The sequence below is a fragment of the Coregonus clupeaformis genome, unplaced genomic scaffold (genome assembly GCF_020615455.1).
Source record: "Coregonus clupeaformis isolate EN_2021a unplaced genomic scaffold, ASM2061545v1 scaf3594, whole genome shotgun sequence".
Taxonomy (NCBI): Eukaryota; Metazoa; Chordata; class Actinopteri; order Salmoniformes; family Salmonidae; genus Coregonus; species Coregonus clupeaformis.
In genome coordinates this window covers 9,456-30,416 of record NW_025537048.1, presented here as the reverse complement: position 1 = coordinate 30,416, position 20,961 = coordinate 9,456, and the positions used below count along the sequence as shown (strand labels likewise).

Below are 20,961 nucleotides of genomic sequence, written 5' to 3'. Positions count from 1 at the left end.
ATACACTGTGGTGCTGTTCTGCGCCTGTGCATCTTCAGCGTTATTAAACCACCTCAACTGGAAAACCGGAAGAAAAAAAAAAGCTTGTATGCCTAATTTAACCGGACGCTCTAGAAAGAGCTCCCATAGTGACTGTGCAGCAGCCCGGTCATTAGTCTTCCTCAATAGGAGATAAAAACTATTGTGTCTACATGGATGATGCTTCCTGTAACTAATCTTACTTCTGGTAAAACTTGCTGCATTTTTTTGTTGTTCTCTGAAGAATAAGGAATGCCAAAGTTCATAGGAGCTTTGTATTTAATCTTACTAAAAGCAAAATAACGTGGTATGTATTAATATATGCATTCAATTTGAATTAAATTGAATTAAAACATGAACTCTTATTATAACATTGCTACAATATTCTACATTATTTAATTGACAATATGAGCCCATGAAATAAGACACTAATAAGCCGAAGTTCATCGCACATACATCACAGCTGTACAGCTTCTCTCCTGTGTGACTCCTACTATTGTGTCTTGCCAGAGAGCATGACTGAGTGAAGTTAATCCCACATATATCACAGCTTTAGGGCATCTCTCCAGAGTGAATGCGTCTGTGCTTAGTCAGGTTTGTTGACTGAGTGAAGCTCTTCCCACACTGGTCACAGCTGTATGGTTTCTCTCCGGTGTGTACTCTTCTGTGTATTTTCAAATCACCTGGATGAGCGTATCTCTTCCCACATTGATCACAGCTGTAAGGCTTCTCACCTGTGTGTCTGCGCATGTGTACATTCAGGGTGCTTTGTCGAGAAAAGCTCATTCCACAGACAAAGCAGCCAAAAGGTTTCTCTCCTGTGTGTGTACGCATGTGTTCATTCAGGGCTGTGGTATCTTTGCAGCTCCTCCCGCATTGATCACAGCTGTAAGGTTTCTCTCCAGTGTGTACACGCTTGTGAATAGTCAGGGCTCCCAAACGAGCAAAGCTCTCCCCACACAGACCGCACCTGTAAGGTTTCTCTCCTGTGTGTACACGCTTGTGTTTAGTCAGGGATCCCGAACAAGCAAAGCTCTTCCCACACAGACCACACCTGTAAGGTTTCTCTCCTGTGTGTATACGCTTGTGTTTAGTTAGGGATCCCAAACAAGCAAAGATCTTCCCACACAGACCACACCTGTAAGGGTTCTCTCCTGTGTGTGATCGCTCGTGCTCTTTCAACTTTGCTGGTGTATAGAAGCTCTTCCCACAGTCTGAGCAGAGGTAGGGCTTCTCTCCTGTGTGTGTTAGCTTGTGTGCAGCCAAGCAGTTAGGCCGAGTGAAGCCCTTTCCACATATATCACAACTATGAGGCTTCTCTCCAGTGTGTGTTAGCTTGTGTTCAGTCAGGTAATCAGTTCGAGCAAAACTCTTCCCACACTGGTCACAGCTGTAGGGTTTCTCTCCAGTGTGTGTTCGCTTATGTATAATCAGTTGTCCTGATGTACAGAGCCTCTTCCCACATTGATTACAGCCATATGGTTTCTCTCCTGTGTGTATTCTCTGGTGTCTCTTTAGGTCTCCTAAATGAGGGAAACTTTTCTCACACACGTCACAGCTATAAGGGCGCTGGATCCCTTTCAACCCTGGAGCCTTCCCAGATGATAAGCCCCTCCCACTGAGCGAGCGACCGTTAGGGCTGTCCCCTGTGAAACAAAAGACATGAAGTTAAGGTTCCTCATATGTACCAAAGTATTTAACAATAAACTAGTGTTGAAGTATCTTCCCTATTCAACACAGATGAACTGCTATACAACACTGAATAGAAACGTTTTGCAAATATGGATCAATTAATAAATATTGATCAATCAATTAACTGTTACAGGAGCAGATTGCAGTCTAATCCGCCATTCTTCTTACTTGCTTCATCATCATCATCATCATCAGACTGGCTGGGCCTCATGGGTGCCACAGTAGATTCTTCCTGTATTTTTCCTGTCTCGTTTCTCTCTCCTCCGGTCTCGGTTCGCTCTCCTCCGGTCTCGGTTCGCTCTCCTCCGGTCTCGTTTCTCTCTCCTCCGGTCTCGGTTCGCTCTCCTCCGGTCTCGGTTCGCTTTCCTCCGGTCTCGTTTCTCTCTCCTCCTGTCTCGTTTCTCTCTCCTCCTGTCTCGTTTCTCTCTCCTCCTGTCTCGTTTCTCTCTCCTCCGGTCTCGTTTCTCTCTCCTCCTGTCTCGTTTCTCTCTCCTCCTGTCTCGTTTCGCTCTCCTCCGGTCTCGGTTCGCTCTCCTCCGGTCTCGGTTCGCTCTCCTCCGGTCTCGTTTCTCTCTCCTCCTGTCTCGTTTCTCTCTCCTCCTGTCTCGTTTCTCTCTCCTCCTGTCTCGGTTCGCTCTCCTCTGGTCTCGGTTCTCTCTCCTCCTGTTTCGTTTCTCTCTCCACCTGTCTCGGTTCTCTCTCCACCTGTCTCGATACTCTCTCCGCCTGTGTGGGTTTTCTGATGACTCTTCAGGTTTCCTGACTGAGCGAATCGCTTCCCACATAGATCACAGCTATACGGTTTCTCTCCAGTGTGTGTTCTCTTGTGTACAGTCAGTAGTCCTGACTGAGTGAATCTCTTCCCACACTGGTCACAGCTGTAGGGTTTCTCTCTGGTGTGAATGCGTCTGTGTTTAGTCAGGTCTGTTGACCGAGTGAAGCTCTTCCCACACTGGTCACAGCTGTAAGGTTTCTCTCCAGTGTGCGCACGTATGTGTTTTGTCAATTCACCTGCATGAGTGTATCTCTTCCCACATTGATCACAGATGTAAGGCTTCTCTCCTGTGTGTGTACGCATGTGTACATTCATGTTGCTTTGTCGAGAAAAACTCATTCCACAGACATAGCAGCTAAAAGGTTTCTCGCCCGTGTGTGTATGCATGTGTTCATTCAGGGCTGTGGTATCTTTGCAACTCCTCCCACATTGATCACAGCTGTAAGGTTTCTCTCCAGTGTGTACACGCTTGTGAATAGTCAGGGCTCCCAAACGAGCAAAGCTTTTCCCACACAGACCACACCTGTAAGGTTTCACTCCAGTGTGTACTCTTTGGTGTCTTTGTAGGTTTACTGACTGAGTGAAAGTCTTCTTACACACATCACAGCTATAAGGTCGCTGGATCCCTTTCAACCCTGGAGTCTTCCCAGATGATAAACCCTTCCCACTGAGTGAGCGACCGTTAGGGCTGTCCCCTGTGAAACAAAGACATTAAGTTAAGGTTCCTCATATGTACCAAAGTATTTAACAATAAACTAGTGTTGAAGTATCTTCCCTATTCAACACAGATGAACTGCTATATAACACGGAATATAAATGTTTTGCAAATATGGATCATATGGTTACAGGAGCAGATGGTAGTTTAATCCAGGTGTTCCCAACCTTTTTTTTGCTTCCTGACCAATACAGCTGTCTTTTGAGTCGCAACCAACCACAAGGGTTGAGCGGTGAAAACACACACAGACAAAAGAATACGTTTTAAAAGATACATCCTGCCATGGAGCTGAAAGAACATGTTGCAGTTTAAGACCATTTCCTACAACCCTACACATTTTGACATGGCTAATGCTGTACTCCTATGCTCCAGCATTAAAACAAAATCAAAAGGGCCGGATTGGCTAGCAGCTTTTTTTTTTTCTCTCTAAGTTCTCAAAGATTATAACCTATTATTGAAAAGTATATAGGTCCATTATCTTTTCTATATAATTTCTATTTGGTTTTAGTCACTTACGTTCACACTGACAGCATTTTTCCATCCCGAAAATCTATTTCTAAAATTGCAAGGTCATCCCGTGACCCACATAGACCCCTTCCATGACCCACAAGTAATCCACCATTCTTCTTACCCGCTTCGTCATCATCAGACTGTCTGGGACTCATGGGTGCCACACTAGATTCTTCCTGTATCTTTCTGATGTCCTCTTTCAGTTGGAGTAACCAAGACATTCCCTGCTCTTCCGATTTCACCGAATCTGCATTTTCCCACATTTCCTCCATGATTTTACGTCGTAACGAGCGATGGTTCTTTCCTTTAACTTGGGCGCCATCAATTCCACAGCGTTCACACAGGTATCGTAAATTATCCTCGGTTAGACGGTGTAAACTCTGTTCGATTTCAGCGAACAACGTTTCCTTCTCTCCACTCATGATGTCCTGCTGGTGGGAACAATGACAAAGCAATCAATGGCAAGACAGCAGGAAGTCCATACACTTTAGATGACCTGTAGTAGAAGAAGACAGCAGGAAGTCCGTACACTTTAGATGACCTGTAGTAGAAGATACAGCAGGAAGTACATACACTTTAGATGACCTGTAGTAGAAGAAGGCAGCAGGAAGTCCATACACTTTAGATGACCTGTAGTAGAAGAAGACAGCAGGAAGTACATACACTTTAGATTACTTGTAGTAGAAGAATACAGCAGAAAGTCCGTACACTTTAGATGACCTGTAGTAGAAGAATGATACATCACACAGTATTGATAGTGTAATAATATGATTATTTACAGCATTTATTTAGCAGTGTTCTCTTTTCATCACCTAATGCAACTACTTGAGTAGACAAGGGTTATGCTACAAGGGTTAGGCTACAAGGGTTATGCTACAAAGGGTTAGGCTACAAGGGTTATTCTACAAGGGTTATGCTACAAGGGTTAGGCTACAAGGATTAGGCTACAAGGGTTAGGCTACAAGGGTTATTCTACAAGGGTTATGCTACAAGGGTTAGGCTACAAGGATTAGGCTACAAGGGTTAGGCTACAAGGTTTAGGCTACAAGGTTTAGGCTACAAAGGGTTATGCTACAAGGATTAGGCTACAAGGGTTAGGCTACAAGGGTTATGTTACAAGGGTTATGTTACAAGGGTTATGCTACAAGGTTTAGGCTACAAGGGTTATGCTACAAGGTTTAGGCTACAAAGGGTTAGGCTGCAAGGGGTAGGCTAATCCTAGTTTAGCCACAAGAGGCTGCCACTCGCCTGTGTGTGAGATTGATGTTTGGTTAAAATTTGGAGTGTCGTCGCGCAATGACAGTTGAGAAGTCTCTCGTTTAATGGATTTACATTCTTCATTTCAAGGTAAGTTTATTTCCAAGCAAACTATAAGAGAGAGCAATATTTCCGTAGTCTGTATGTAACCCACAATCTGAGATATTCAATCTTCCATAATCTAAATTATACCAAATGTTGAATTGTGAAAGCAGCATGTGTTTACAGTCATAACATACAAACACAGCACACAGACACACAGCAAGATCGAAGTGAGCTTGATATGTTTTGTTGTTGAATTTAATTAAAAATATTATAAATAAGTGTTAAATAACTACATGGTCTTGGTCTATCCCCACATTAATTTATCTTTATCATTTTTTAAGTAGTTCTATTACAGTGAACTTTGATGACCCCTAAGTAAAAAACTAAAATTTAAAAAATTTAAAAAACAAAAAATGGCTGGTAGAATTTGTTTGTGACGTGTGCCACTAGTAGATCAACAATCCTCTGTCATTAACATTGCAAAACATAACATTACCATATTATGCCAGCTCCAAGATGGGGGAAATAATTGTTTTGTCCTATTATAGTGAACTTTGAGGGATTCTAATTCAAATTTAACACAGTAAAAACGGTTGGTAAACACTTTGTGACATGTGTGCCACTAATACATCATTAATCCATTGTCATTAAAATTGCAAAACATAACATGCCCATATTATGCCAGCTACTACATTGGAAAAACACTAGTTTACAGTGAAAATACAAATTTGACACAGTAAAAATGGATGGTAGTGCCAGTGGGCTAGCTAGCTAAAGTTAGCCAGTAGTGCCTCTTCATAGCCAGCTCTCTAACCTACCTGTAGCTAGCTACAAATAATAGCCAATTAGCTAGCTACTAATATCTCCCAGTGTCCCCTCCACTGAGCTTTATAGTCTCCTCCCGCAAACTCCTCGCACACACTGGCTGTTCTTCTTCTGTGGGGTTTCACAATGGCTGTTGTTGCCGGGGCAGCCAAAAAACAAGCTACATCGAGACAGCTATTTACCAAGAGAGTTTATCTATCTTTTTCATAGCTGTCTATTTACCACCACAAACCAATGCTGGCATTAAGATTGCACTCAATGAGCTGTATAAGGCCATAACTAAACTGGAAAACGCTCATCCAGAGGCAGCGCTCCTAGTGGCCGGGGACTTTAATGCAGGGAAACTTAAATCCGTTCTACCTCATTTCTACCAGCACCATGCACCATGTTAAATGTGCAACCAGAGGAAAAAAAACTCTAGACCACCTTTACTCCACACACAGAGACACATACAAAGCTCTCCCTCGCCCTCCATTTGACAAATCTGACCATAACTCTATCCTCCTGATTCCTGCTTATAAGCAAAAACTAAAGCAGGAAGCACCAATGACTCGGTTAATAAAAAAGTGGTCAGATGACGCAGATGCTAAGCTACAGGACTGTTTTGCTAGCACAGACTGGAACATGTTCCGGGATTCTTCAGACAGCATTGAGGAGTACACCACATCAGTCACTGGCTTCATCAATAAGTGCATCGATGACGTCATCCCCACAGTGACCGCACGCACATACCCCAACCAGAAGCCATGGATTACAGGCAACATCCGCACTGAGCTAAAGGGTAGAGCTGCCGCTTTCAAGGAGCGAGACTCTAACCCGGACACTTATAAGAAATCCCGCTATGCCCTCCGACGAACCATCAAACAGGCAAAGAGTCAATACAGGACTAAGATTGAATCGTATTACACTGGCTCTGACGCTCGTCGGATGTGGTAGGGCTTGACAACTATTACAGACTACAAAGGGAAGCACAGCCGCAAGCTGCCCAGTGACACGAGCCTACCAGACGAGCTAAACCATTTCTATGCTCGCTTCGAGGCAAGCAACACTGAAGCATGCATGAGAGCACCAGCTGTTCCGGATGACTATGTGATCACGCTCTCCGTAGCCGATGTGAGTAAGACTTAAGCAGGTCAACATTCACAAGGCCGCAGGGACAGACGGATTACCAGGACGTGTACTCCGAGCATGTGCTGACCAACTGGCAAGTGTCTTCACCGACATTTTCAACCTGTCCCTGACTGAGTCTGTAATACCAACATGTTTAAAGCAGACCACCATAGTCCCGTGCCCAAGGACACTAAGATAACTTGCCTAAATGACTACCGACCCGTAGCACTGACGTCTGTAGCCATGAAGTGCTTTGAAAGGCTGGTCATGGCTCACATCAACACCATTATCCCAGAAACCCTAGACCCACTCCAATTTGCATATCGCCCCAACAGATCCACAGATGATGCAATCTCTATTGCACTCCACACTGCCCTTTCCCACCTGGACAAGAGGAACACCTACGTGAGAATGCTATTCATTGACTACAGCTCAGCGTTCAACACCCTAATGCCCCCAAAGCTCATCACTAAGCTAAGGATCCTGGGACTAAACACCTCCCTCTGCAACTGGATCCTGGACTTCCTGACGGGCCGCGCCCAGATGGTAAGGGTAAGCAACAACACATCTGCCACGCTGATCCTCAACACGGGGGCCCCTCAGGGGTGCGTGCTCAGTCCCCTCCTGTACTCCCTGTTCACCCATGACTGCATGGCCAGGCACGACTCCAACGGCATCATTAATTTTGCCGACGACACAACAGTGGTAGGCCTGATCACCGACAACGATGAGACAGCCTATAGGGAGGAGGTCAGAGACCTGGCCGTGTGGTCCCAGGATAACAACCTCTCCCTCAACGTGACCAAGACAAAAGAGATGATTGTGGACTACAGGAAAAAAAAGAGGACTGAGCACGCCCCCATTCTTATCGACGGGGCTGTTGTGGAACAGGTTGAGAGCTTCAAGTTCCTTGGTGTCCACATCACCAACTAACTATCATGGTCCAAACACACCAAGACAGTCGTGAAGAGGGCACGACAAAGCCTATTCCCCCTCAGGAGACTGAAAAGATTTGGCATGGGTCCTCAGAAAGTTCTACAGCTGCACCATCGAGAGCATCCTGACTGGTTGCATCACTGCCTGGTATGGCAACTGCTCAGCCTCCGACCGCAAGGCACTACAGAGGGTAGTGCGTACGGCCCAGTACACAAGCTTCCTGCCATCCAGGACCTCTATACCAGGCGGTGTCAGAGGAAGGCCCTCAAAATTGTCAAAGACTCCAGCCACCCTAGTCATAGACTGTTCTCTCTGCTACCGCACGGCAAGCGGTACCGGAGCGTCAAGTCTAGGTCCAAAAGGCTTCTCAACAGCTTCTACCCCCAAGCCATAAGACTCCTGAACAGCTAATCATGGCTACCCGGACTATTTGCACTGCCCCCCCCCCCACCCCGGTGCCCCCGCACATTGACTCTGCACCGGTACCCCCCCTGTATATAGCCTCCCTACTGTTATTTTATTTTACTTCTGCTCTTTTTTTCTCAACACTTTTTTGTTGTTGTTGTTTAATTTTACTTTTTTTATTAAAAAATAAATGCATTGTTGGTTAAGGGCTGTAAGTAAGCATTTCACGGTAATGTTTACACCTGTTGTATTCGGCGCAAGTGGCATATAAAAATTGATTTGACTTGACAGCTACGACCGGAAGTGACTGTTGCCAGCAAGCACTTCTTCTTCGATGAGGTTTAACGGCGGTTGGCATCCAATAAATGTTGCATTACCGCCCCCTACTGGACTGGAGTATAACTCCCTTATACTTTGCTCAAAAAATTACATTAAAAAAACCTACCATCTAACAGTCAATAAAAAAACACCACCCTACTCTATTTGTATCTATTTATATCTATTTAGTCCTACTTCAGGCCAACAGCCTGAAAGGACGGGACACCACCACTTAACACTCCCTGTAACTCTTCTGACGTCAAGTCTCGCACACCCAAATACCTCTCTGCAGCTGCCACCACAACCTCAATCTTCTGCGACTTACGTTCCATCCCTGCAGTACAGTTGATATCCATTGTTATAAATGCTAAAAATCCAATCTTACTGAAACATATATCAGTTGTTGGCTTATCCCTCTGTACTGGTACATCTCTACTACTCACACCACTCCTCTCAGGATCCCTCCCCCTTGACCCATCTTCCTCTACTTTCTTCACTGCCTCAGCAACTTCTGCACTACTCTAACCCTGGAAACCTCAACCTGCCTCTCTTGCACCGGACATTTCTGATCCCCAGCCCCATGGCCACCCCTTACAATTAACACATACCACTACTTTCCCCAATGCAACACATTCCTTTGTCTCATGCTCTTCTTAACACTTCTCACACCTAGGAACCTCCCTCCTACACACTGCTGCCACATGCCCATAAGCTTGACACCTGTAACAACGTAATGTATTTGGCACAAAAGCGCGTACAGGATAACTTATATATCGTAACATCACTTTGTCAGGCAAAGACTCAACATCAAAACTCAAAAGAACAGACGACAACTCTTCTGTTTCTCCACTCACACCACCCTGTCTGTGTCGCACCAAACTACGAGCATCACAAACACCGGGAATCTTCTCCTTCAGTTGGTCAACTTTCACATTTACCGCTACCCCAGTAATCACTCCTTTCAATGGCACCCTTTTCTTGAGAGCGAAACAATTCATATTTGTATGATATATATTATCTCTTGCCCCCATTCGTTTAACATGGAGCGCCTGCTCCCTCTGACCAGCAGAAACACAAACAATTATGACCAGACCACTTCTGGTTACCCTCACCGTTTCCACAGCACCTAACTCTGTTTTCACCCACCCTGAAACCACAAATGGATCAGGGTCCATTTTCCCCCAAAACTTCACTCCTACTGTCACAGACTCATCTTTATCCTGACCCTAGAACTTCACCACACCTACCACCTCCGATACGTCGCCCTCATTCACTTCCATTTCTCCTCCTGTCTTCAGCTCACTCTGCTAACACATTCTACCACTCTTCTTTAACAAACCTTCTCCCCACCATTTTTAACTGACTCAATCTCACCCTCTTCCTCCCTCTCAGACCTCCTCTGCCTCTCTTTTCCCCTCCATTCCTTCTCCGTATTCCAAGTATACGTCTCCTTATGATAATACTGCACTCCTGACATACATCTTGTTCTTGCCTTCACAAGGGACGCCATTTAACCGGCTGTCACAATCTCAGTACAATCAGCACGAACCCCTCGGGATGTAGCTCTCAACAGTGCATCCCACTTGTAAAGCAGCTGGTTCATCTTGATGTTCTTCGTTATCAATAGCTACCGCGACGCTTATCCATTTCAAACAAGCGTGCTGTTACATTTTAGTCAATTAGCAGACGCTCTTATCCAGAGCGCATACATTTTTCATACAGGCCCCCCCGTGGGAATCGAACCCACAACCCTGGCGTTGCAAACGCCATGCTCTACCAACTGAGCTACACGGGGCCTGTTCCAACCGTCTCGCTTCCTCTTCTCTGTAAGGCCCAGCCCGTTCTGCCAGCAAACACAGGCAACCTCTCTGCTCTTCTGCCTCACGTTACCGAAACCCCGCCCACAGTGTTTGATTGACAATCAGCATAGGTCGAAAACGATAAGACAAATGAGGAAACGAAATAGCAAAATGACGTATTGCGATTGATTTATCGAATTTTATTGATCATTTGAATTTTGACTGTCTTAAACCACAGAGTATGGAAAAGCATTATCAATTGCCAATTGAGAATTATTTTTATTTTTGTCACAATTCATCCTATCACAACAAGGAAATGAAATAGCAAACGAGAAATTATTTAAGGTTTTTCCTTTAAATTTTTAAATGTGTCAGTGTTGAACTGGATATTAACATGGAAATGAAATATCAAAACACACATTGCTATTTATTTTTCAAATTGGCAGACAACAGGCATACTCAACCATGAAAATACCCATTTAGAAAACGCATACCCATTTAGGAAAAGGAATTGCAAACATGATATTGATTTATCATTTGTCCATTTGCGTTTCGGCAGCTAAATGCTTCCAGACACTTCCCGGATGTAAAGAACTGAACTCAGATCTCGACTAATGACGTCATATCAACATGGCCGCAACCAAATCAAAACGTATTATTTTTGTAGCAATTCAAAACATCGTTTAAAGGCATCGACATGAAAAATAAAGGTTGATTTGAGCTATTTATATTTTAAATGGAGCAATATAAGACTAGCTAACGTTTACCGACGACTAGTTTGGCGGAAACTTCCGTGTCATACTTGCAATCGCGGGCTTGTTTGGACTTCACAAAACTGGGATTGGTAACATTATCATCATAACTAGACTGTAAACATTCGTCGTTCATGAGGGCACAAAAACCGGCTAAAGCTGATGTTGAACAATAGATAGGCAACTGACCAGATTCATTGTAGAAAAGCCAGCTACGTAGCTAGCAAGTCTCTGTCCACCGTTTTCTTCCACGTGGAAAGGGAGGTAAGCTATATCTCGTCAGTTTTGACTAATGGTCCTTTTCTACGGCGCTGTATTTTTAGATTGAGATGAGAATATCTTGCTTGAAAGCTACTGGCACGACTCTTTTAGCTGACTACCATCTTTAGTAGCAGGGCAGCAACTTCCGCCTTGACACAGGCCAGAGCAATCGAGAATCTACATAGCAGAGACCGAAGAGGACGCGAGACACTCCATTCGCTGTTTGTTGTTATGGGACTCCCTAAAACACGCCACTTCAATACAGCTACGACTTTTCGCAGCAGGTTATGATAATTAATGTAGGAGTTTAGGAAAAGGGTTAGCGAAAATGCTTTACTAACCTGTTACGAAGTCACTTGTATCAAAGTGGGGTGTTTTTAGGGAGTCTCTTTTTTTTGTGGTTCAATGAAAGTCCATGAGTTAAGTAGACCAGAACTGACTATTTTTCCCAATGGTTTTCAATGGTAAACGGGCCTGAGTGAACTATCTTCATTTATCAACCATTGTTTATATAAGTATACTTCTTCTTCGGTGGGGTTTACCGATGGTTGGTATCCAATGTTAATGGTGCATTGCTGCCATCTACTTTACTGGAGGGTGGGCCAGAGCCAGACTAATTTCTCTTGAAAAATTATATCAGAAGATTGATGTTCTACTCAGTAAACTCTTTAAACTCAATTTCTGTGTCCCATTCTCCCTTATACTGTATCAGTCTCTCTCCTTCCCTCACATACTGACCACACTGTATCAGTCACTGTTATGTGAATTATTTAACAAACTATTTCAGTGTCTCTGTGCGTCTCCCAAAAGGTTGTAAGTCTTTTGGATTTAAGAAACGGACAGTCTCGGTCTGCATAGTCAGAGATTTTATTAATTGAGAATTCTAACATCACAATTTCAGAGTCCATCTTTTATACTCACACGTCATACAAAAATCCCTCCCCTCTGTAGGCAGGCTGTAGTTTTCCACTTAAAACTGCTCTCCTGACCATCAGTTCACACACACATGCATTCCTTAGTTATTGCCGTCCTCACAATATCCTGCATACTCCTTAAAAAGCCTAACAGTTTCTCTCCTCCCTAAACTGGGAGCCCTTTATCTTGGTTTCTCAGTTGCCTGGAGACAGTTCTCCTTGTCCTTTGTTGTCTGGTCTAACTCTTACTCACATTGCTAAAAAGTAGCTCAATGTCATAGTCTTTACTGGTCCTACACTCACACCTTACCAGGTAGTTGATTCTAACACATCTCACACAGTTTCAGTGTAATAATTAGTCACTACTAAGAAAGTACTAATCATACTTAAAACAAGAACATTTCACAACTATATTTAAGGGTGGAACATTTAGTCATTACTTTTAACCTGATTCCTATATCAGTCTCTCTCTCTCATACTGAACACACTGTATCAGTCTCTCTCTCTCTCATATTCTGTCATTCGCTATTGTATATTTCTCTCTCCACACACACACTTTGGTTGAAGCAAGTTGCCAGACCACTAAGTGCCTTAGCCCATCCCTACTTCATACACTGTGGTGCTGTTCTGTGCCTGTGCATCTTCAGCGTTATTAAACCACCTCAACTGGAATCCTACCTGTCTGCCATCTGTTCCCTTACCAGCACACGGGAGAGAACACATAAAGTAACCTAACCTAAAGAATATACAGTCCACCAGGTCCTCACTTACAGAAACAAATAAGTTGCTTTGTTATTTCATTTGTTGTTTCATTTGACGTAGGATCAATACTGACAAGGGTTGGCCGTTATTTGAGTGATAGTTTAGCCAGCGACGTTCATACAGAGTATTTTTCATGCCATTTGAGTTCGGAAAAAAAATACTTGTATGCCTAATTTAACCGGCCGCTCTAGAAAGAGCTCCCTTAGTGACTGTGCAGCAGCCCGGTCATTAGTCTTCCTCAATAGGAGATAAAAACTATTGTGTCTACATGGATGATGCTTCCTGTAACTAATCTTACTTCTGGTAAAACTTGATGCATTTTTTGTTGTTCTCTGAAGAATAAGGAATGCCAAAGTTCATAGGAGCTTTGTATTTAATCTTACTAAAAGAAAAATAATGTGGTATGTATTAATATATGCATTCAAATTGAATTAAAACATGAACTCTTATTATAACATTGCTACAATATTCTACATTATTTAATTGACAATATGAGCCCATGAAATAAGACACTAATAAGCGAAGTTCATCGCACATACATCACAGCTGTACAGCTTCTCTCCTGTGTGACTCCTACTATTGTGTCTTGCCAGAGAGCATGACTGAGTGAAGTTCATCCCACATATATCACAGCTTTAGGGCATCTCTCCAGAGTGAATGCGTCTGTGCTTAGTCAGGTTTGTTGACTGAGTGAAGCTCTTCCCACACTGGTCACAGCTGTAAGGTTTCTCTCCAGTGTGTACACGCTTGTGTTTAGTCAGGGATCCCGAAAAAGCAAAGCTCTTCCCACACAGACCACAGCTGTATGGTTTCTCTCCAGTGTGTACACGCTTGTGTTTAGTCAGGGATCCCAAACAAGCAAAGATCTTCCCACACAGACCACACCTGTAAGGGTTCTCTCCTGTGTGTGATCGCTCGTGCTCTTTCAACTTTGCTGGTGTATAGAAGCTCTTCCCACAGTCTGAGCAGAGGTAGGGCTTCTCTCCTGTGTGTGTTAGCTTGTGTGCAGCCAAGCAGTTAGGCCGAGTGAAGCCCTTTCCACATATATCACAACTATGAGGCTTCTCTCCAGTGTGTGTTACCTTGTGTTCAGTCAGGTAATCAGTTCGAGCAAAACTCTTCCCACACTGGTCACAGCTGTAGGGTTTCTCTCCAGTGTGCGCACGTATGTGTTTTGTCAATTCACCTGCATGAGTGTATCTCTTCCCACATTGATCACAGATGTAAGGCTTCTCTCCTGTGTGTGTACGCATGTGTACATTCAGGTTGCTTTGTCGAGAAAAACTCATTCCACAGACGTAGCAGCTAAAAGGTTTCTCTCCTGTGTGTGTACGCATGTGTTCATTCAGGGCTGTGGTATCTTTGCAACTCCTCCCACATTGATCACAGCTGTAAGGTTTCTCTCCAGTGTGTACACGCTTGTGAATAGTCAGGGCTCCCAAACGAGCAAAGCTCTCCCCACACAGACCACACCTGTAAGGTTTCGCTCCAGTGTGTACACGCTTGTGAATAGTCAGGGGTCCCGAACGAGCAAAACTCTTCCCACAATGATCACAACTGTAAGGTTTCTCTCCAGTGTGTACTCTTTGGTGTCTTCGTAGGTTTACTGACTGAGTGAAAGTCTTCTTACACACATCACAGCTATAAGGTCGCTGGATCCCTTTCAACCCTGGAGTCTTCCCAGATAAGCCCTTCCCACTGAGTGAGCGACCGTTAGGGCTGTCCCCTGTGAAACAAAGACATGAAGTTAAGGTTCCTCATATGTACCAAATTATTTAACAATAAACTAGTGTTGAAGTATCTTCCCTATTCAACACAGATGAACTGCTATACAACACTGAATAGAAACGTTTTGCAAATCTGGATCAATTAATAAATATTGATCAATCAATGAACTGTTACAGAAGCAGATTGTAGTTTAATCCAGGTGTTCCCAACCTTTTTTTGCTTCCTGACCAATACAGTTGTCTTGAGTCGCAACCAACCACAAGGGTTGAGCGGTGAAAAACACACAGACAAAAGCATACGTTTTAAAAGATACAGTGGAGAAAAAAAGTATTTAGTCAGCCACCAATTGTGCAAGTTCTCCCACTTAAAAAGATGAGAGAGGCCTGTATTTTTCATCATAGGTCAACTATGTCAACTATGACAGACAAATTGAGAAAAAAAAATTATGGTGGAAAATAAATATTTGGTCACCTACAAACAAGCAAGATTTCTGGCTCTATACCGCTTCTTTAAGAGGCTCCTCTGTCCTCCACTCGTTACCTGTATTAATGGCACCTGTTTGAACTTGTTATCAGTATAAAAGACACCTGTCCACAACCTCAAACAGTCTCCTCCACTATGGCCAAGACCAAAGAGCTGTCAAAGGACACCAGAAACAAAATTGTAGACCTGCACCAGGCTGGGAAGACTGAATCTGCAATAGGTAAGCAGCTTGGTTTGAAGAAATCAACTGTGGGAGCAATTATTAGGAAATGGAAGACATACAAAACCACTGATAATCTCCCTCGATCTGGGGCTCCACGCAAGATCTCACCCCGTGGGGTCAAAATGATCACAAGAACGGTGAGCAAAAATCCCAGAACCACACGGGAGGACCTAGTGAATGACATGCAGAGAGCTGGGACCAAAGTAACAAAGCCTACCATCAGTAACACACTACGCCGCCAGGGACTCAAATCCTGCAGTGCCAGACGTGTCCCCCTGCTTAAGCCAGTACATGTCCAGGCCCGTCTGACGTTTGCTAGAGTGCATTTGGATGATCCAGAAGAGGATTGGGAGAATGTCATATGGTCAGATGAAACCAAAATATAACTTTTTGGTAAAAACTCAACTCGTCGTGTTTGGAGGACAAAGAATGCCGAGTTGCATCCAAAGAACACCATACCTACTGTAAAGCATGGGGGTGGAATTATCATGCTTTGGGGCTGTTTTTCTGCAAAGGGACCAGGACGACTGATCCGTGTAAAGGAAAGAATGAATGGTGCCATGTATCGTGAGATTTTGAGTGAAAACCTCCTTCCATCAGCAAGGGCATTGAAGATGAAACGTGGCTGGGTCTTTCAGCATGACAATGATCCCAAACACACCGCCCGGGCAACGAAGGAGTGGCTTCGTAAGAAGCATTTCAAGGTCCTGGAGTGGCCTAGCCAGTCTCCAGATCTCAACCCCATAGAAAATCTTTGGAGGGAGTTGAAAGTCCGTGTTTCCCAGCGACAGCCCCAAAACATCACTGCTCTAGAGGAGATCTGCATGGAGGAATGGGCCACAATACCAGCAACAGTGTGTAAAAACCTTGTGAAGACTTACAGAAAACGTTTGACCTGTGTCATTGCCAACAAAGGGTATATAACAAAGTATTGAGAAACTTTTGTTATTGACCAAATACTTATTTTCCACCATAATTTGCAAATAAATTCATTAAAAATCCTACAATGTGATTTTCTGGATTTTCTTTCCTCATTTTGTCTGTCATAGTTGACGTGTACCTATGATGAAAATTACAGGCCTCTCTCATCTTTTTTAAGTGGGAGAACTTGCACAATTGGTGGCTGACTAAATACTTTTTCCCCTCACTGTACATCCTGCCATGGAGCTGAAAGAACATGTTGCAGTTTATGACCATTTCCTACAACCCTACAGATTTTGACATGGCTAATGCTGTACTCCTATGCTCCAGCATTATAACAAAATCAAAGGGCCGGATTGGCTAGCAGCTTTTTTCTCTCTAAATTCTCAAAGATTATAACCTATTATTGAAAAGTATATAGGTCCATTATCTTTTCTATATAATTTCTATTTGGTTTTAGTCACTTACGTTCACACTGACACCATTTTTCCATCCCGAAAATCTATTTCTAAAATTGCAAGGTCATCCCGTGACCCACATAGACCCCTTCCACGACCCACAAGTAATCCACCATTCTTCTTACCCGCTTCGTCATCAGACTGGCTGGGACTCATGGGAGCCACACTAGATTCTTCCTGTATCTTTCTGATGTCCTCTTTCAGTTGGAGTAACCAAGACATTCCCTGCTCTTCCGATTTCACTGAATCTGTCAATGGCAAGACAGCAGGAAGTCCATACACTTTAGATGACCAGTAGAAGAAGAAGACAGCAGGAAGTCCATACACTTTAGATGACCTGTAGTAGCAGAAGACAGCAGGAAGTCCATACACTTTAGATGACCAGTAGAAGAAGAAGACAGCAGGAAGTCCATACACTTTAGATGACCTGTGGTAGAAGAAGACAGCAGGAAGTCCATACACTTTAGATGACCTGTAGTAGAAGAAGACAGCAGGAAGTCCATACACTTTAGATGACCACTCTCTATTGATTTCAATGTGATATCGATATGAGTGATTGACAAAACAGCTTTGAGAGGTACAGTCTGTATCCTTCCAACCCCTCTCTGAACTCTGATGCACCTTTAGGTCAGTGGTATACAAACTTTCTCAGTGAGGACGCCATTCTTTCGGCAAGAATTTCTGGACCCCATTTCCCCCCAATTTCTCACGACCCCACCCCAAATCTAATGACACATCCTTAAAATCTGTAAATGGTTCATTTTTACGTCATCAAATACAGGTAACTGACAAAATAAAAGGAAACACTTGAGTCAATGAGGGATACGAAGTGTATTGAAAGCAGGTGCTTCCACACAGGTTCCTGAGTTAATTAAGCAATTAACATCCCATCATGCTTAGGATCATGTATAAAAATGCTGGGTAGGCCATTATTTTGGCTACCATGGCAATGCTCCCATAGGATGACAACGCCCCCATAGGATGACAACGCCCCCCATCCACAGGACACCAGTGGTCTCTGAATGGTTTGATGAGCATGAAAACGATGTAAACCATATGCCATGGCCGTCTCAGTCACCAGATCTCAACCCTGTTGAACACTTATGGGAGATGCTGGAGCGGTGCCAGAGTCAGCGTTTTCCACCACCATCAACAAAACACCAAATGATGGAATTTATCATGGAAGAATGGTGTCGCATCCCTCCAATAGAGTTCCAGACACTTGTAGAATCTATGCCAAGGTGCAGTGAAGCTGTTCTTGCTCGTGGTGGCCCAACGCCGTATTAAGACACTATGTTGATGTTTCCTTTATTTTGGCAGTTACCTGTAACCTTCAATTCCTACATTCATCTCTTATCAAAATGAAAAGAAACCAATAAATGTACACAATAAAAGTGTTTTTCAAATTACCTTCACATACATTAACCTGTACTCAATTTCTTTTCAAAAGAAAAATAATATATAGTTTCTAATTTGATGACCCCATTGCAGTTCCCCGCGACCCTGACTTTGAATACCACTGACCTAGGTCCTAGGTTATGCAAATGACTAGCTCTGCATGTGTTTTAGGCATGCTGCTTACACACAGCGTCACGTCCTCGCTCGTCACAGTGGTGACCTCTCCTCGGATTCCTCCAGACATTTCACCATGTTGTTGTATCCCTCAACTACCTCACCTGATTCACCTAGTCAAGGGCTTGATGATTAGCATGGAATTGTTGGGGGTCCCCGAGGAGAGGTTTGAGAACCACTGGCTTAACGTACATCACCGTGCTTCAAAACTTCATATAGGTAAGCAATACTTCTGTAAGTTGTTTTATAATTCCTTAGAAGAACTCAGTATAACGTAGCTCCATGGGTAATGGTGTTAAAGTGATTATTGAAAATATGTTAGTATTAATCTTGTCTGTAAATCAGCCATGCTAACCAGGGTTAGTAGTTAGCTCTGCAGCTCCTTGTATGGTTAGAGAATGTCAACGTTGTGAGTACCTTTCAATACCTCAAGTGGTATGCTATACAGTATTGTAAGCACTTGAATGAAACTCAGTTTCATACAGTGCCTTCAGAAAGTATTCATACCCATTGACTTATTCCACATTATGTTGTGTTACAGCCTGAATTCAAAATGGATTAAATTGAATTTTCTTTTTTTATACATCCTCAGTCTTATCCCATCACAGCCATTAAACTCTGTAACTGTTTTAAAGTCACCATTGGCCTCATGGTGAAATCCCTGAGCGGTTTCCTTCCTCTCCGGCAACTGAGTTAGGAAGGATGCCTGTATCTTTGTAGTGACTGGGTGTATTGATACACCATTCAAAGTGTAATTAATAACTTCATCATGCTCAAAGGGATATTCAATGTCTGCTTTTTTTTTTTACCCATCTACCAATAGGTGCCCTTCTTTGGGAGGCATTGAAAAAACCTCCCTGGTCTTCGTGGTTGAATCTGTGTTTGAAATTCACTGCTCGACTGAGGGACCTTACAGATAATTGTATGTGTGAGGTACAGAGATGAGGTAGTCATTCAAAAATCATGTTAACACTATTATTGCACACAGAGTGAGTCCATGCAACTTATGTGACTTGTTAAGCACATTTTTACCCCTGAACTTATTTAGGCTTGCCATAACAAAGGGGTTGAATACTTATTGACTCAAGTCATTTCAGCTTTTCATTCATTTGTAAAAATGTCGAAAAACATAAGTTCACTTTGACCTTATGGGGTATTGTGTGTGTAGGTCTCCGACATTTTTCCTCTCTCAATTGAATCCATTTTAAATTCAGGCTGTAACACAACAAAATGTGGAATAAGTCCAGGGGTGTGAATACTTTCTGAAGGCACTATGTACCGTATTTTCCACACTATAAGGCGCACCGGAGTATAAGCCGCAGCAGCTAAATTGAATGATATTGAATGATGTGTACATATATAAGCCGCACTGGGACTATAAGCCGCAGGTGTTTTAATGTTTAATTATGTTTAATTACCATATGTAAGGGTTCTGATGGACAGTCCCTTTCGTCTCATAAATCTGAAACACCAGGATGGTCCACCTCTAAAATTTTCAATTTTCATTTAGGTGGCGACTGTTTCAGCCGGATCTGCACGGTGGAAACACCTCGGCCGTCTGCTCTCTGTGTGTTCACCCAATCTTCAAGAAAGTCTTCAAGTTCGGGCCATCTGCTTTTATTACCTCTGAAAGCTTTTTTTGACTTTTTGCATTGAGACAGTTCTTCCCGCTGGCGTCTCCAACGTCTCACCATTGACTCATTGATGCCAAGGCTACGTGCAGCAGCTCTATTTCCTTATTTTACAGCCAGATTGACTGCCTTTAATTCAAAGCATTTCTACGTTTGTTTTCCATAATGAGGGTTTGTGCATGAAAACTTCCATTGCACAAACTGTCTCGCTCTCGTAATGTCTGTGTCACGATTCAGACAGACGACCAGAGGACCACAATTGCGTCACACCAGAAAGTTTATTAAACTTAAGGGAAAAGGGAAGTAGGGAGTGAATGAAGGCTCCAGGGGGTAACAGGGATCCCGTCCAATGCGCTGGGTCTGTGCCCCCCCCAGTGGCAGCGATGCGTCCTATGAAGCCGGTGGTGGGTGGTCCAGAAGTCCTGGGGGGGGGAGACACAGACACAACAGGGCGGAATGAAACCAGGCAGCAGTACAGTTCAAGGGAAATCCAAAATACGTAGTAGCAAGGCAGAAGGCTGGTCAGAGTTACCGGGATTGAAGAGTAGTCAGGAGTCGTAATGGCAGAAGCAGGTCTGGATCTCCTGAGGCAGAAGAGTATCCAAAAAACAGGCAGGTCCGGGGTCACAAAACCAGGGTGAGCCAGAAGCGCGAGCAAACAGGTTCCGGGTGTGAGCTTTGCAGACGATCTGACACCGGAGAGCTGAAAGACAGGGCCTTAAATACTGGGAGAGGTTAGTGGGTAATGCAGCGCAGCTGGCAGAGTAATTAGAGCCGAGCAGAGCAGGGACAGGTGGAGCTAGTTAGGCTGAGTAGAGAGAGGGAGGTGAGCAGAGTGGAAGATAGTGGAA

The 20,961-nt window shown here is 43.6% G+C and overlaps 1 protein-coding gene and 1 long non-coding RNA gene across 2 annotated transcripts; both read right to left on the bottom strand.

The window, feature by feature from the left end:
* Window positions 1-469: 469 nt before the first annotated feature.
* LOC123490264 (zinc finger protein 2 homolog) lies at window positions 470-17,558 on the bottom strand. The gene is made up of 5 exons (XM_045220339.1): window positions 17,033-17,558; window positions 13,737-14,820; window positions 11,538-11,595; window positions 1,879-2,071; window positions 470-1,664 (listed from the first exon to the last, which is right to left on the bottom strand). The coding sequence occupies exons 1-5, from the start codon at window positions 17,127-17,129 to the stop codon at window positions 571-573; spliced, it is 2,526 nt and encodes an 841-aa protein (XP_045076274.1). The 5' UTR covers window positions 17,130-17,558; the 3' UTR covers window positions 470-570.
* On the bottom strand, window positions 3,028-11,529 carry LOC123490263. Its single transcript, XR_006660860.1, has 4 exons — window positions 11,347-11,529; window positions 4,284-4,340; window positions 3,832-4,138; window positions 3,028-3,180 (listed from the first exon to the last, which is right to left on the bottom strand). It is a non-coding gene; the product is annotated as an uncharacterized LOC123490263 (long non-coding RNA).
* Window positions 17,559-20,961: the final 3,403 nt, after the last annotated feature.

Excerpts from the sequence above, each read along its gene's own strand:
- LOC123490264 (XM_045220339.1), bottom strand. The coding sequence starts at position 17,129 with ATGTCTTGGTTACTCCAACTGAAAGAGGACATCAGAAAGATACAGGAA. Across the intron at positions 14,821-17,032 it reads CCAGTCTGATGACGAAGCGG|GGGACAGCCCTAACGGTCGC; the intron begins GTAAGAAGAATG and ends TTTGTTTCACAG. Across the intron at positions 11,596-13,736 it reads CGCATTCACTCTGGAGAGAT|ATTCTCGATTGCTCTGGCCT; the intron begins GCCCTAAAGCTG and ends TCTGCTATGTAG.